Source organism: Rhodnius prolixus, unplaced genomic scaffold (assembly GCF_049639745.1).
Source record: "Rhodnius prolixus isolate KJV_2025 unplaced genomic scaffold, Rpr scaffold_3, whole genome shotgun sequence".
Taxonomy (NCBI): Eukaryota; Metazoa; Arthropoda; class Insecta; order Hemiptera; family Reduviidae; genus Rhodnius; species Rhodnius prolixus.
The window spans coordinates 31,448,594-31,461,191 of NW_027411603.1; the positions used below are offsets into that span (position 1 = coordinate 31,448,594).

General features: G+C 30.9%; 1 protein-coding gene and 1 long non-coding RNA gene across 2 annotated transcripts; both read left to right on the forward strand.

The window, feature by feature from the left end:
- Positions 1-1,212: 1,212 nt before the first annotated feature.
- LOC141452459 (uncharacterized) lies at positions 1,213-1,919 on the forward strand. Its single transcript, XR_012457419.1, has 3 exons — positions 1,213-1,351; positions 1,431-1,623; positions 1,757-1,919. It is a non-coding gene; the product is annotated as an uncharacterized lncRNA (long non-coding RNA).
- A 2,404-nt stretch (positions 1,920-4,323) lies between these two features.
- On the forward strand, positions 4,324-12,402 carry LOC141452458 (acid phosphatase type 7-like). Its single transcript, XM_074124640.1, has 10 exons — positions 4,324-4,431; positions 4,561-4,709; positions 6,439-6,633; positions 7,638-7,846; positions 9,194-9,291; positions 10,057-10,234; positions 10,326-10,468; positions 10,542-10,713; positions 11,570-11,707; positions 11,794-12,402. Exons 2-10 carry the CDS (start codon positions 4,565-4,567, stop codon positions 11,854-11,856), a joined length of 1,341 nt encoding a protein of 446 aa, XP_073980741.1. The 5' UTR covers positions 4,324-4,431; positions 4,561-4,564; the 3' UTR covers positions 11,857-12,402.
- Positions 12,403-12,598: the final 196 nt, after the last annotated feature.

The window sequence follows — 12,598 nt, forward strand, 5'->3', positions numbered from 1 at the left end:
GATTTTTTAATTTTGTTTTTTACATTTTTCCTAAAATTAGCAGTTTTAAAGTAAACATTTATAATAATTAAAAGAACTTTTTTAACTGTAAGTTATAAAAAAAAATTAGCTATATCAATTGTGGTCAGAAAAATTCGTTTGAATGTTTACACCAGTTCTAGATTTCACATAGTTTGTGATATAGATTAGTTTAAGATATGAGTTATAAGTTTTCCATTCTCCGGTGGACAGTTTCATTATGGTTGATTTTCAAAAACCATGAAAAAGCTAAAATTCAAGAAATTAGATTTAGCCGTGGATTTTTCCCTTTTTTCTGAATCTATTATAGGCTCGTCATAAAAATACAATTTAGAACAAAAATTAAGGAAATTCTAGAAAAACTGACAACGATTTTGTATTTTTTCCCTATTTTCTGAACTATTACAACCAAAAATAGCCGATCTAATGTTTATAATGTACGCTTGGCATAAAAATACAATGTTTGAAACCGAAATTGAGGAAATTCCATCAAAATTAATGATGATTTTGTATTTTCCTTTCTTTCCCGAACCTCTATTGCAAGAATAGCTGGCCTAATGAGTACACATTGACCTAGTATCTGTTCCTAACAAGGTATTTTATTATAATAATAATGGAAAGCGTTGGACCAGGCTTATTTAAGAAAGAAGCATTCATCTTGATTGGGATGTGCACGCTGTACAGTCTGTCTATCGTAGTTTCTTTAAATAAGCCAGGTTGTCCTGCTCTCCTCGTTTGCATCGTTCAAATAATTTTCAACTCGCGTTCCATGTGTAATATGCATGCACTTCCGAATACTGCAGTGTTTTCGCCAAAGCGTCATTTTGACATAACGTGATGAAAGCAGTTAACATTGTAGCCGGTAGATTCAGGGCTATTTGTAGAACATTGAAATCTATTGCCATTCAATTAAACAATGCAATCGGAAACATTGATATAGAATCGTAAAATATTTTATGTAGTGTGTGATGTTTTCACGTCCAATAGATGGCGCTATAATAATAATAATTGTTTTTTAAATGTTTTTGCTTGTCACGGGTGTGACATTTAGATAATAGGTATATAAAAACACGCCCGAATGAAAAGGCAACGTTGTGTCCAAATATCAAAACAATCGGTGAAGAATCTTCGGAGATTAAAGATTTTGAACAAAAGAACATTTACTTTATTATTTACATATGTAGATACATTATTTAGTTAGTAACTAAGGTTTCTTAATAATTATAATATTTTTGTAACTTTATAAAACAAACTATTTACTGAATTAGACTGTGAATCTGACGTACAGCTAAGCGCCTTTCACTCTGCGCGCTCTACCTAAGAATAGTTGATTGTATGAAAAATTTCATAAAACTAAATTTGTATACAATTTTATGCTCGATAACTTTTTAATAACTTTAAATGTCATTTAGAGCAAAGGAAACAAGATATTTACAAAAAAAAAAAACGATTTTCGTGACCTCTGACCTCTGATTTCCAGTCACGCGACACGAGATTCTAAAAGACTTTTGAGCCAACTAATAAAATGCCAAAACAAAGGTTTATTATGTGCAAGTTTACAGTTTATTATCTTCCATTCCGATGTTAAATCCTAATTTGACTAGGGTAATGGTACTTTAGGAAATTTTATAACAATAATATCATTTAAGTAATTTTACTGCATTAATTTTTCATTAATATTGTTCAGAATTTATTACATGTTATGCTAGCCATTTTCATATACATTTTTTTTTTTCAGTGAAGAGTAATACTCCATTTGACTGAAATTGATTGTTATAGGAGCTATCAAACTATTAATGCACAGGTTTAAATGCTATTAAACACTTAAAAAATTCATAACACATTAAAAAAAAAAAAAAAATGCAAACACCAATGTACATTAACGAAATTAATTTTTGTTTGTTTTTTGATTTTTTTTTAGATTTAAGAATGCATTATTTTTCAAGTTATTTATTTGCTGTTAACAATATGTGCTCTCGTCTTCGCAGTAACACGAATTGAAGGCTAAAATTTCGTTTATTACGAAATTAGTTTATTAAAATTACAACAGTAATAGACTAACTCTAATTTCATTTGTTTTCTATATAATTCTGCTTTTGTGAATATAATGAATGAAATGGCCAGTATAAATTTCTATAGCGCATATAAATTCAAAAAAGCATCAATGAAAATTTAAAGCAATAAAATTACTTAAAAGATAACAATTGTTAAATAATTTCCAAAAGTACAAAAGATTTTTATGTGTTTTCAATATCTTCTGTAGGGATTATTGAAAACCTTGTGTTCTAACGCGAATGAATCGTAAAGTACTTATAAAGCCCCAATGGTATTAAGAGAAATCAGTCCAGAAAAATATGAATTTCTTTTTTCCTATCTTGTTAAATTACGAGCTGAAGTATGAAATGTTGGGTACTTGCTGATTTGGATAAATTTGTGGTTTAATCAACCATTATACTTAACGTTTTAAACAGTAAGATTTTGTTAAGGAGTCTCTAATGCATTTAGTACACTTTCCTTAATCTCCATTTTTATCTTTGCCACACATTATTTAATACTTTTATGACGAATGCGGCCCTCCAACTCTAAAGTAATTCCAGAAGAAGGACTCCGTGGTGCAAGACAATAAAGATTTTTTTAAAAATAAAATATTCCAGATCATTTTATTATGTTATACTGCCATTTAGATAATATCAAAGAACATTAAGATCGCTAAAAGTTTTGAGAAAGATCGATTTACTAAACAACCTTACAGAACAGATTTTTAGGATTTTCTCAAAAAAATTTTGTTCATTTACAAACATCTACTTCTGTATATCTTCCGACTACATTACCTGTAGTATATCAAACTTCTGTCACGCTCTCCACTCGCCTAAATGTAAACAAAAATTTCTATTGGTAAAAAGAATATAGATTTATTTAGCAAATATGGTATTGTAAAGTACAGATTCCCTTAATGTTAAAGAATTCACAGAAATATTTATTTTCCCGTGGACTGACGTTGATCTCGACGCTGACCATTACATCAACATTAACAATACCCATCTAATTAGCACTTAATTGATGAAAGTGAGAGGCGAACAACTCAGCCTAATTGCAGTGTGAATTGGTCCGAGGATACCAGTTTTCTATGCAACACAGATTTGATAGAAAATGTAATTGACTTCATTGAAAGCTATCCTGTACTGAGAGTCTGTCGCTCTTTAACTGAAGAAGAAATTATTAAATATTTGAACGGTACAATGGCTAGATTAATCTTTACCATTTTGTTCGCCAGACACGATATTATAGATCTTTACTTCACTTGTAAATGAATTTAATGATTTTTTTTTTAATAAGCACACCCATTTTATCAAAATTCACCTCTTTAACTTTATTTACTAGGAAATGAGAGTCTGATTAAAAGGACAGGTCTGGAGGGTGAGCTCTAAAGTGAGGGAAGTCACAATAGACCCAAAGGGGTACGCAGTGGCGAAGGCCTTGAGGCCGCCCTAGTTTAATCTAATCTAATCTACTAGGAAATGAATTTATTTTGGTTGCATGTTTCTTTTCCATTTGTATTCATTAGAAAGTTAGTTATGTTATATTTATTTCCTTTCTTTGTGAGTAAAAAAATATTTTTTTCTGTAACTTAGAAAAGACAGCTTGGCAGACGGATTAAGTTCCTTGTCCAACTATCTTTTATTCATGTACTTATGTGTGTGTACTAAGTGATATTTAATAAGGCCCGGTTATTATTGTTACCAATATTTGAAAATCTATTAATTGCTTATATCTAACACTTTTATTTGGAACATTTTTCAAGAATTAGTAGTTTCTTGATTCTGGAAATCTACGAGTTGGATTTTAATTAATTTTAAGATATTAAGAATGGCTAACTCTAGGCCTAATCAGTGTTTCCCGTCCTTTCAACTCCTGTAAGCGTAACAACCCTTTCCTTTCCTCTGAAGAAACTAAATTTTCAAAGAAATAATTGTATTAGGTATTTTCAAGGTTCGAAAGTTTTAGAAGTGTTTTACGCTAGTTTTGTTCAGACTGCAACTATCTGCATTTGATAATAATCTCAATATAACGGATGCAAATAGTTGCAGTCTGAACAAAACTAGCGTGAAACACTTCTAAAACTTTCGAAACTTGAAAATACCCCTTAAAAAAAAAAAAAGATAAAAGTGCAAGAGAACAAAAAAAAAAAAATCAGTGTAAACAGAGTTTCGTCTAGGGGTTAAACGCAAGCTCTTTGTAGATTATAGATATATATATGTGATAAAAGTATATAAAACAATAATAAAGAATATTGTAATATTGATAAGAAAATATTGACATTTAGACGAAGATATAAAAACATTACATACATATTCGTCTCTAATTCTTAAACTCTAAGTCAGTTAGTGCAGCACTTCTGTTCAAGGAGGCAAGGTATTTTTTTTTTTTTTTTTTTATCATTTGTTACTTTATTTATGACAAATGTAATAACTGATAAACTTTTTTAGAGTTTTTTTATATTTGCGTTACAATTTTATTTATTTATTTTTCTACCTGTTTCAGTAATATGCAGCCTTGTATTCACCTTTTGGTTTTGCTACTTAGTATTAATTTAATAAGTGGATTTGTTGAAAGTGATTTGAAGAAAAAACACAGGAAAAAACACCATATATCAAAGTACCAACCTGAACAGATACATATTGCTTTTGGAGGTAAAAAGCTAATCTAAATTATTTATACTTTATTGGATACCTAAATAACTAAGAACGATACTTACAAGTGCTTAAAAGAATTTGCTAATACCAAAAGACACGTTACGCAACATTTTCCCATCTGACGCAAACCATAAACTGTCTTTTATTTCGTCTGGCGCGCCACAAAGTTTTCATTTTATTACAGGACAACCATTTTTAAAGGTTCAGGGATACATTTTTTAAGCATTATGCAGTTATTTTACATTTCCCTAGAATTCTGTTCTGTTTTACGAAAGCAGAGGTGTGGTACCCGAGTATAGCATTTTCTCAATCAACGGTTTTTTGTTCAACATCTCAGGTTATTGACGCCCGGAGCTATTTTCAGTGCACTGCCGGCCTCCGGACATTGTTCTCTCGTTACAGATAACACTGTCCATCACCGGACAGTGAGCTGTAAGAAGCTCCTAAAAAGAGAAAATCTAAGGGTCAGCAGCTGGATTCGAACCCGGGACCTCCGCGTGGGGGTTTTTTGTTTTGTTATTAATGAGAAAGACTGTACTATGATCAAAATAGATCCCAAAAATTTAGAGAACTATGATACTTATCTATAGGTCTTTCAGGTCTCACCCAGATTCTCTACGACAGTTCTAGCAAGAGCCGTGGGAGCTGGGAGTCAGGAATCATCATTAGCTTTCCTCGCTCTGAAATTTTTAATTAAAGCATCAATTAACTTAATTAATTTTTCCTATTACCAATTTTGTACCAGAAACTTTTCGACTTCTTTTTACTAATACTCTATTTTTCAAACGATCCGTACGGTTAAAGTTGACTAGGTGAATTCAATCAACGCTGTTATTATCACTAAGTTCCTACTTGAAATCATCTGAGCTCCTGATTTTTAATTTCTAGTAAATGCTTTTCCTAGTAATATAAATTGTCTTATATTATCTCTCATTTCAAAATGTTTTGTATTTTGAATATTAGGATATTAGGATTTCAAAATGTTTTGTATTTTGATTATTAGGATAGTCAATTTGTAATTAACATCATGATTGTAATGTTGATAACCGATCATGAACTAAACGGTGATAGCAACGCATTAAAATAAAAAATACTGATAGGTGCATTGGTGTATAGTTTAATTTATTAACGATTCATCCGAGCGATTCCGATGAAAATTGGCGTTTTAATTCGTTTTATTGCCAGGGCGAATTCTCTATGAATGCAAGGAATGCCTTTGAGTTCTAGTTTAGTTATTAATTCAGCATGTGTTTATTTTCCTGACATATTTCACTTTGTAACGGTCATAATTTGAAAATACCTTCTACATCTATCGATTAGAACAATTATAATTAACTTAACTTGAATCTAAATTTCATAAAAAGATCATCGTTCAGCGAAACTATATTCTTAAGAGTTGATGTGATTCAACTGGTCAGGCTCTGTCCAATGAAAGAAGCTAAGAAAATTTGCGCGGAAAAATTGGCTGAAAACAGCTATATTAGGCAGCATTTTGTGAGATCTGCTGACTTTAGTACAAACTAAGTAATTAGAGGATTTTGTAGAATTTCTATTTACATTTTATTTTTAGAGATAGTATTTTATTTAAATGTTTTTGGTTGTTGAAATAAGCATGAGAAGGTGTGTGATTTGACTTATTGTGGTTAGTGTTTTATTTTGCAATATTTAAAATTTGTAATTTAAAGAAAATTCAATATTGTTATGTTGATGAAAATTTTACTTTCAGAGAATGTTGATGAAATGTTAATTACGTGGTCAACATTTAATGCAACGCCAAACTCAATAGTTGAATATGGGATAGATGAACTAACAGATAAAGCTGAAGGATATTCTAAAAAATTTGTTGATGGCGGTAAAGAGAAAAGGATTCAATATATACATAGAGTTAGATTAACTAATCTTAAGCCCTTAACTAAATACGGTAAGTGTTCATTAAATTTATTTGTGATGTATTTAACAACTGTTAACCATCTGATAAAAGATACATTAGAATTTTAATTTACTTCCCTTGATAAAATTTCTTATCATTGTATATCTCTTTTTTTTTTTAATGTGTTCAATTTTAAATTTTATTATCTTTCTATTTTCTATTTATTTAGTCATTCTTTACCACGTAGCATACTAAAATTAGATAATATTTTAACTATCATTATTTTTGTTGTCTGCTATCAATGATGTGATGTATAAATATGAATGGGCCCGTAAGGTAAAAAAAGCTGATTTGTGTACCTTTTGGCGTTTAATCAACCCTTATACTTAACTTTTTAAACTGTAAGTTTTTGTTAAGGAGTAATATAAGTAAAGTGACATCAGACCCTTAAGGAAAATTGAATGTTCTTTTGATTTGTTTACTAAGGTGTATTTGTATTTGTGTATAGGTGTACTTTGTGTAATAATTTGTGAGACAAGGCCATTTTTATGTGGAAAAAAATTATGAAGCTTAAAAAATTTATAAAATAGCCGCTTTCTCGATAACGGTTGAAAATAGGACTTTTTTTTATCTCAGCATCACCTCTGGTGCCCTGGTGATGAAACTACTCACCCAGAGCACTCTAGGATAATCAAAGAAGAAGTAAGCAGCAAGGGATAATTACCCCTCGGAGCTTATTTAATCTTCTCGCAGTGCCCTCCCTTAATATTCTAAAGAAAGCAAGATCGGATCATAGTATTTTATTTAAATGTTTTTGTTTCAAAAGAGTTGTAGAATCATCTTCTTTCAAAATGGGCTCTTTTGTATTGCTTTTACATCATATCTTATTAATGGACAATCACTGTGTTTATTAGCCCTTTAAACTCCTTATATGAGGTTCGCTACGTCACGATAAAAAAAGAATAATTTTAAATGCAAGATACATTTAATAAATTAGAGGTACTTAAATTTACTTCAGATACAGTGAATTTAAAATTCTTTTTTGTTTGTTTTAGTTTACCATTGTGGCAGTGATCTTGGCTGGTCAGAAGAATTTTGGTTTAAAACAGTAAATCCGTCAGAATCGTGGTCACCACATTTAGCTGTTTACGGTGATTTGGGCAATGTAAATGCAAGGTCATTACCTAGATTGCAAGAAGAAACCCAACGTCATGTATACGACGCTATAATACATGCTGGAGATCTCGCATACGACATGAAAGATGTTAGATTTTTTTTTTTTTAATTACTTGCCTCAAATGCCTCATTTATTTACATCCGATAAGAAAAAAGTGCCTCTCCTATTGGAGGTGACTGATTTGCTTATTTACATTACAATAAATCAAGACTCAAATTACTACAATAAATTACAAAAGATGATACCTTAGTACACTACTACATGTGTATAAGGTGAGATAAATGTTTATGCACAATTTGTTTATACATTCTACTCACTAAAGAGCGAATGTAGGCTTTCTCAAAATGATTTTCCTAGGGCTCTTTTCTTACACAGATGAGGAACAGGCGTTCTCCAATCCCTTGTCTTTTCATCTGAAATCTGGTTTATCTGAATTCCTGGCTCTGTCACAAGATATCCCTTCGCATATAAATGTTGGCCCAGCCCACTCTAGTTATGTGACCTGCCCATTTCCATATGCCGAAAGTGCGAATGCCTTTACAAATTCTTTCATCATACAGTACGAGATACTGTATCTAATTTAGTGGAATCACTTTAAATCCAGTTCATTTTGCGGAATAGAATATATTTTCTCGTCAGAATCAATGACTGCGTGCCTTAAAATATGACGGAACAAACATTTACTTTCATTTTAATTGAGAATTCCTCTTTAAATAACTGTCTAAGAGACTACTATTTGCTCGTGACTACATTTAACTTATAATATTTGATATAATTGAATGGCTGATAACAAAATGACAGGATTTGTCCCAGATATTAAACTCATTCAAGAGTTCACTGGGAGAAGCTGGGAGGCTACCAGAGTGAAAAGAGTTTATGGAATTCCTAGAACTCTCCCATCATTTTCATTTGGGTGACATCTTTGGACACAGTGAGTGACCTCTCTATTCCCAGCATTTTCTTTCCTAGAGAGCTAGTTCTCCTGAGGAAGCTTTCTTCAGAACATCAGAAAAAGGGATAGGACGGTTGCACTGAGATGTAGATGTTCCTAATTCCCTCTCCTTGCTTACCCTGGGGCTTGCCTGCTGAGCATAGGTAATTACCAAGTATTGTTGAGGATTATATCCTTTCTAGAATCGTTTCAGATCTATTAATTGAAGGACTCTTCTACTGAATTTCTAGAGAGAGAAGGAAAGTAAGGTGTGTTGGTACTTAACCCTAAACACACCAAGGGCGAGTCCCTAACACCCTAACCGGTAGTTCTTTTGATCGCACTGCAGAATGGTTCCAAACAAAAAAAAAAAAGAGGTACTGTACAAGGTTTGCCTTCATTTATTCCTTTGGTAACGGACGATGCATTCTACCACTATCATTTGGAAAGAAGTGAGCTTTAAGATTATACGCTACAACACAAATATTTTATTTTACTTTTAGAAAAATGGTGAAGTTGGTGATGAATTTATGCGACAAATCCAACCAATAGCCGCATATGTTCCTTATATGGTGTGCCCTGGAAACCACGAGGAAGCTTAGTAAGCAAATTCATATTTTTACTTTGGAAAAACTTGAAAGCAGTACCCTAATTCATTAAAATTATAACTAATGTGGACTTCTGCAACTCTATAAATAATTTGAGAGCTCTTTTTTAAAAAAGTTATTTTTTGTATACATGGTGCTCATTTCATTGTTATTAATATTTTTTTCTTATTACTTTTACTTTTTGCAATTGACTTTCCCTCTTTACAAAGTGATTCACCTTGACTGTAACCTATTGTGTTTTTTAAAGAGCATGATTTACTGTCTTGTACGAGGACTTTCATCATTATAATTAGATGCCTCAAATTAGCAGGCGAACCAAAATCTAAAGGCATTTCAATGGCCTTAATTTTCATTCACACTGTTGTTTACTTCCTGAAAATCGACTTACATTTCATGTAAATTCACATTGTACTCAACAATTGTCTAGGCATCTGCAGTGTGGATACATGATCCATAGTAGATATATGTTCAATTTGTACGAAAACTACTTTGGTATTGTTCTTTCAGGCTCTCTGTCCTGGAAGTATGTGTCCCTTGTAAAGGATATTTGTATTACTAAACTGAATTTATATGATTATATTAATTAACTATATATTACTAAAACAAATAGTTTAAAGCTTGTTAAACCATTTTTAACATGGCAATGCCGGTTGTGAGACCCAAATACTATTAAATAGCAGTTTTTCCGCAGTAGGGACACCACACACTTTTGACAACTTATATTACCTTGAAATTTAAATAATGATTTTTGTTTACAGCAATTTCAGTCACTACAGAGAAAGATTTAGTATGCCGGGACCATATGAAAGTTTATTCTATAGTTTCGATTTAGGTCCAGCACATTTCATTAGTATCAATACAGAAGCCTACTATTATTTGGAATATGGCCTGAAATTGCTTACCAAGCAATATTATTGGCTTATAGAAGACTTAATGGTTCGTTACGTTATTCAGAATTAATAATTACTTTTAAATTTTATTTTCAATAATAAATATTATATTATAATTGTGGTGAATTAATTTTTAGAAAGCAAATTTACCAGAAAACCGCCAAAAGAGGCCATGGATAATCACTTATGGGCACAAACCAATGTATTGTTCTAACTATTATAAAGACGATTGTAAATTATACTCTTCTCGCGTTAGAACTGGTTTACCAGTCATGGAATGGTCAGTTTTGTTGGTTGTCTTTTTTTTCTTTTTTTTTTTTGAGGTCATATTAATTTGTATTTTATTTACCTAGGTTTGGTTTAGAAGATTTATTTTACCAGCATGGTGTTGATCTAGAGATCTGGGCCCATGAACATTCGTATGAACGATTATGGCCTATTTATAATTACCAGGTTAAAAATGGTAGTTTAGACCAACCCTACGTAAATCCAGGAGCTCCAGTACATGTCATAACTGGATCTGCGGTAAGGAGATTAAAAACCAATAATAATTTGCTTGTTTCTTTCTCTCTTCCCTTCGTTTTAAACAAGAAGAGCTCGCAATATCAAATGATGATCTCAAATAAAGATTAGATCATTGTGCTAAAATTTCGGGAACTCAGTAAAAATAATCTTCCAGAAGTTGATAATCGTATAAGTAACTGTCCAAAAATCATATACGATACATGTGCTAGTCCTAATTTCACTGGCTCTCGCCATGATTTGTGTACCTTCTTCAACAAATAAAGCTGAACTTTGCAAAGAGCTAGGCAGTCATGGAAAACGTGTTAAATTGACAGTCAAAAGCGTTCTTAACCAAATGTTATTTTTTTACTCGTGCAGAAGTTTCCACATGTTAAATATAGTCTTCAAACAATTAATAAATATAAATGCATATTATTAAAATATGAATAAATTGCATATAATAATATGCACAACGTAATGTGTGTTTTTCTCTTATTAATTACTGATCTCCATCTCCAATTAAGCGTATCATATTCCCAAATAGTTTTTTACTCTACTTTTAAAAATGTTATAAATCAATTTCTGATTTAATTATTACCCATTTTTGTAATGTACATATTTAAATCATTTCTAAAACGATGAATTTGGGAAATGCAAGGGTGCTAAATAAAATAGAATTACAAATCCAATAAATTTTGTCTGTAAGCTTAACATTCATTTGAACACAGCATAATGTACATCCGTACTGCTTTGTCCACTTATTCTTCTCGAGCAATTCTGAGGTAATTGGGAAAATATTTTTTAGTTAGAAATTTCAGCACTATTTTTTTCCTGATTTTTTGTGCCCGTTTTATTTCTTTCTGTTACTACTTTTTAGGGTTGCCAGGAATTAACTTCCAATTTTACAAGGCACGCCAAACCATGGTCTGCTTTCAGAACACTAGAATATGGATATACCCGTCTACATGTTCTTAATGCATCTCATTTACACATTCAACAAGTTGCTGTTGATAAAGTAATTTCACATAAAAGCTAATTTTATGGTGTAATTTTTATTGAAAAATTAAATATGGATTAACAAATTTTGATCGTTTTGTACAGGGAGGAGAAATCATAGACGATGTGTGGCTCATTCAAAATAGGCATGGACCTTTTAAAAAGTAAATAAAATAATAATGATGTGATTGAGCTGGAAAATAAACGTGAACAACTTGTCAAGCTTATTGAATAATTACATTTTTTTGTTATTTTATTTGTATAAAATTCCTATTATGTCCCTTCTAAATGCACTGCTTTTAAAATAAATATGAAAAAGAAATAATCAAAATTTATTAACTTATTTGAAATTAGAAGATAAATAATTTTAAATAAAGTAGGAACACCATTAACCTAGAGCTGCACATAGAGCCTGTAGTTTAATATGTGCACGATTTTGTGTTTAGCAAACCCGTGCACGATTTTGTGTTTAGTAAACCCGTGCACGATTTTGTTTTTAGTAAACCCAGCGGCCAATTTCCAGCTCTTTGTTATCACATATATTCACGAACTATTACTCTTTGGCTTATAACAACTCCCTTTAAAATGCGCACTTTATAACTATTAAAAAAAAAAAAAAACACTAATGTTCAATCGAAGTTTTATTGGCAAGAAGTATGTTTCAATATTGTTTTTTGTTTTTGTTTGATCTTAAATATATTGCTTTTAAAATTTTGTTTTATTTTTCTAAACAGTAATAAATTTTTAAATATAAAGTTCTATAAAAAATATACATATAAAAATTGAGATTGCACTAGTCAGGATTTGTGGTAAATTTACTTACACAATATTTACAATATAAAAAAATTAAGATCACAATTTTCCAAATCCTTTTCAAAATAATTTGCTAATAATAAGAATGTAAACCATT

Excerpts from the sequence above, each read along its gene's own strand:
- LOC141452458 (XM_074124640.1), top strand. The coding sequence starts at position 4,565 with ATGCAGCCTTGTATTCACCTTTTGGTTTTGCTACTTAGTATTAATTTA. Across the intron at positions 9,292-10,056 it reads GGAAACCACGAGGAAGCTTA|CAATTTCAGTCACTACAGAG; the intron begins GTAAGCAAATTC and ends TTTTGTTTACAG. Across the intron at positions 10,469-10,541 it reads GGTTTACCAGTCATGGAATG|GTTTGGTTTAGAAGATTTAT; the intron begins GTCAGTTTTGTT and ends TTATTTACCTAG.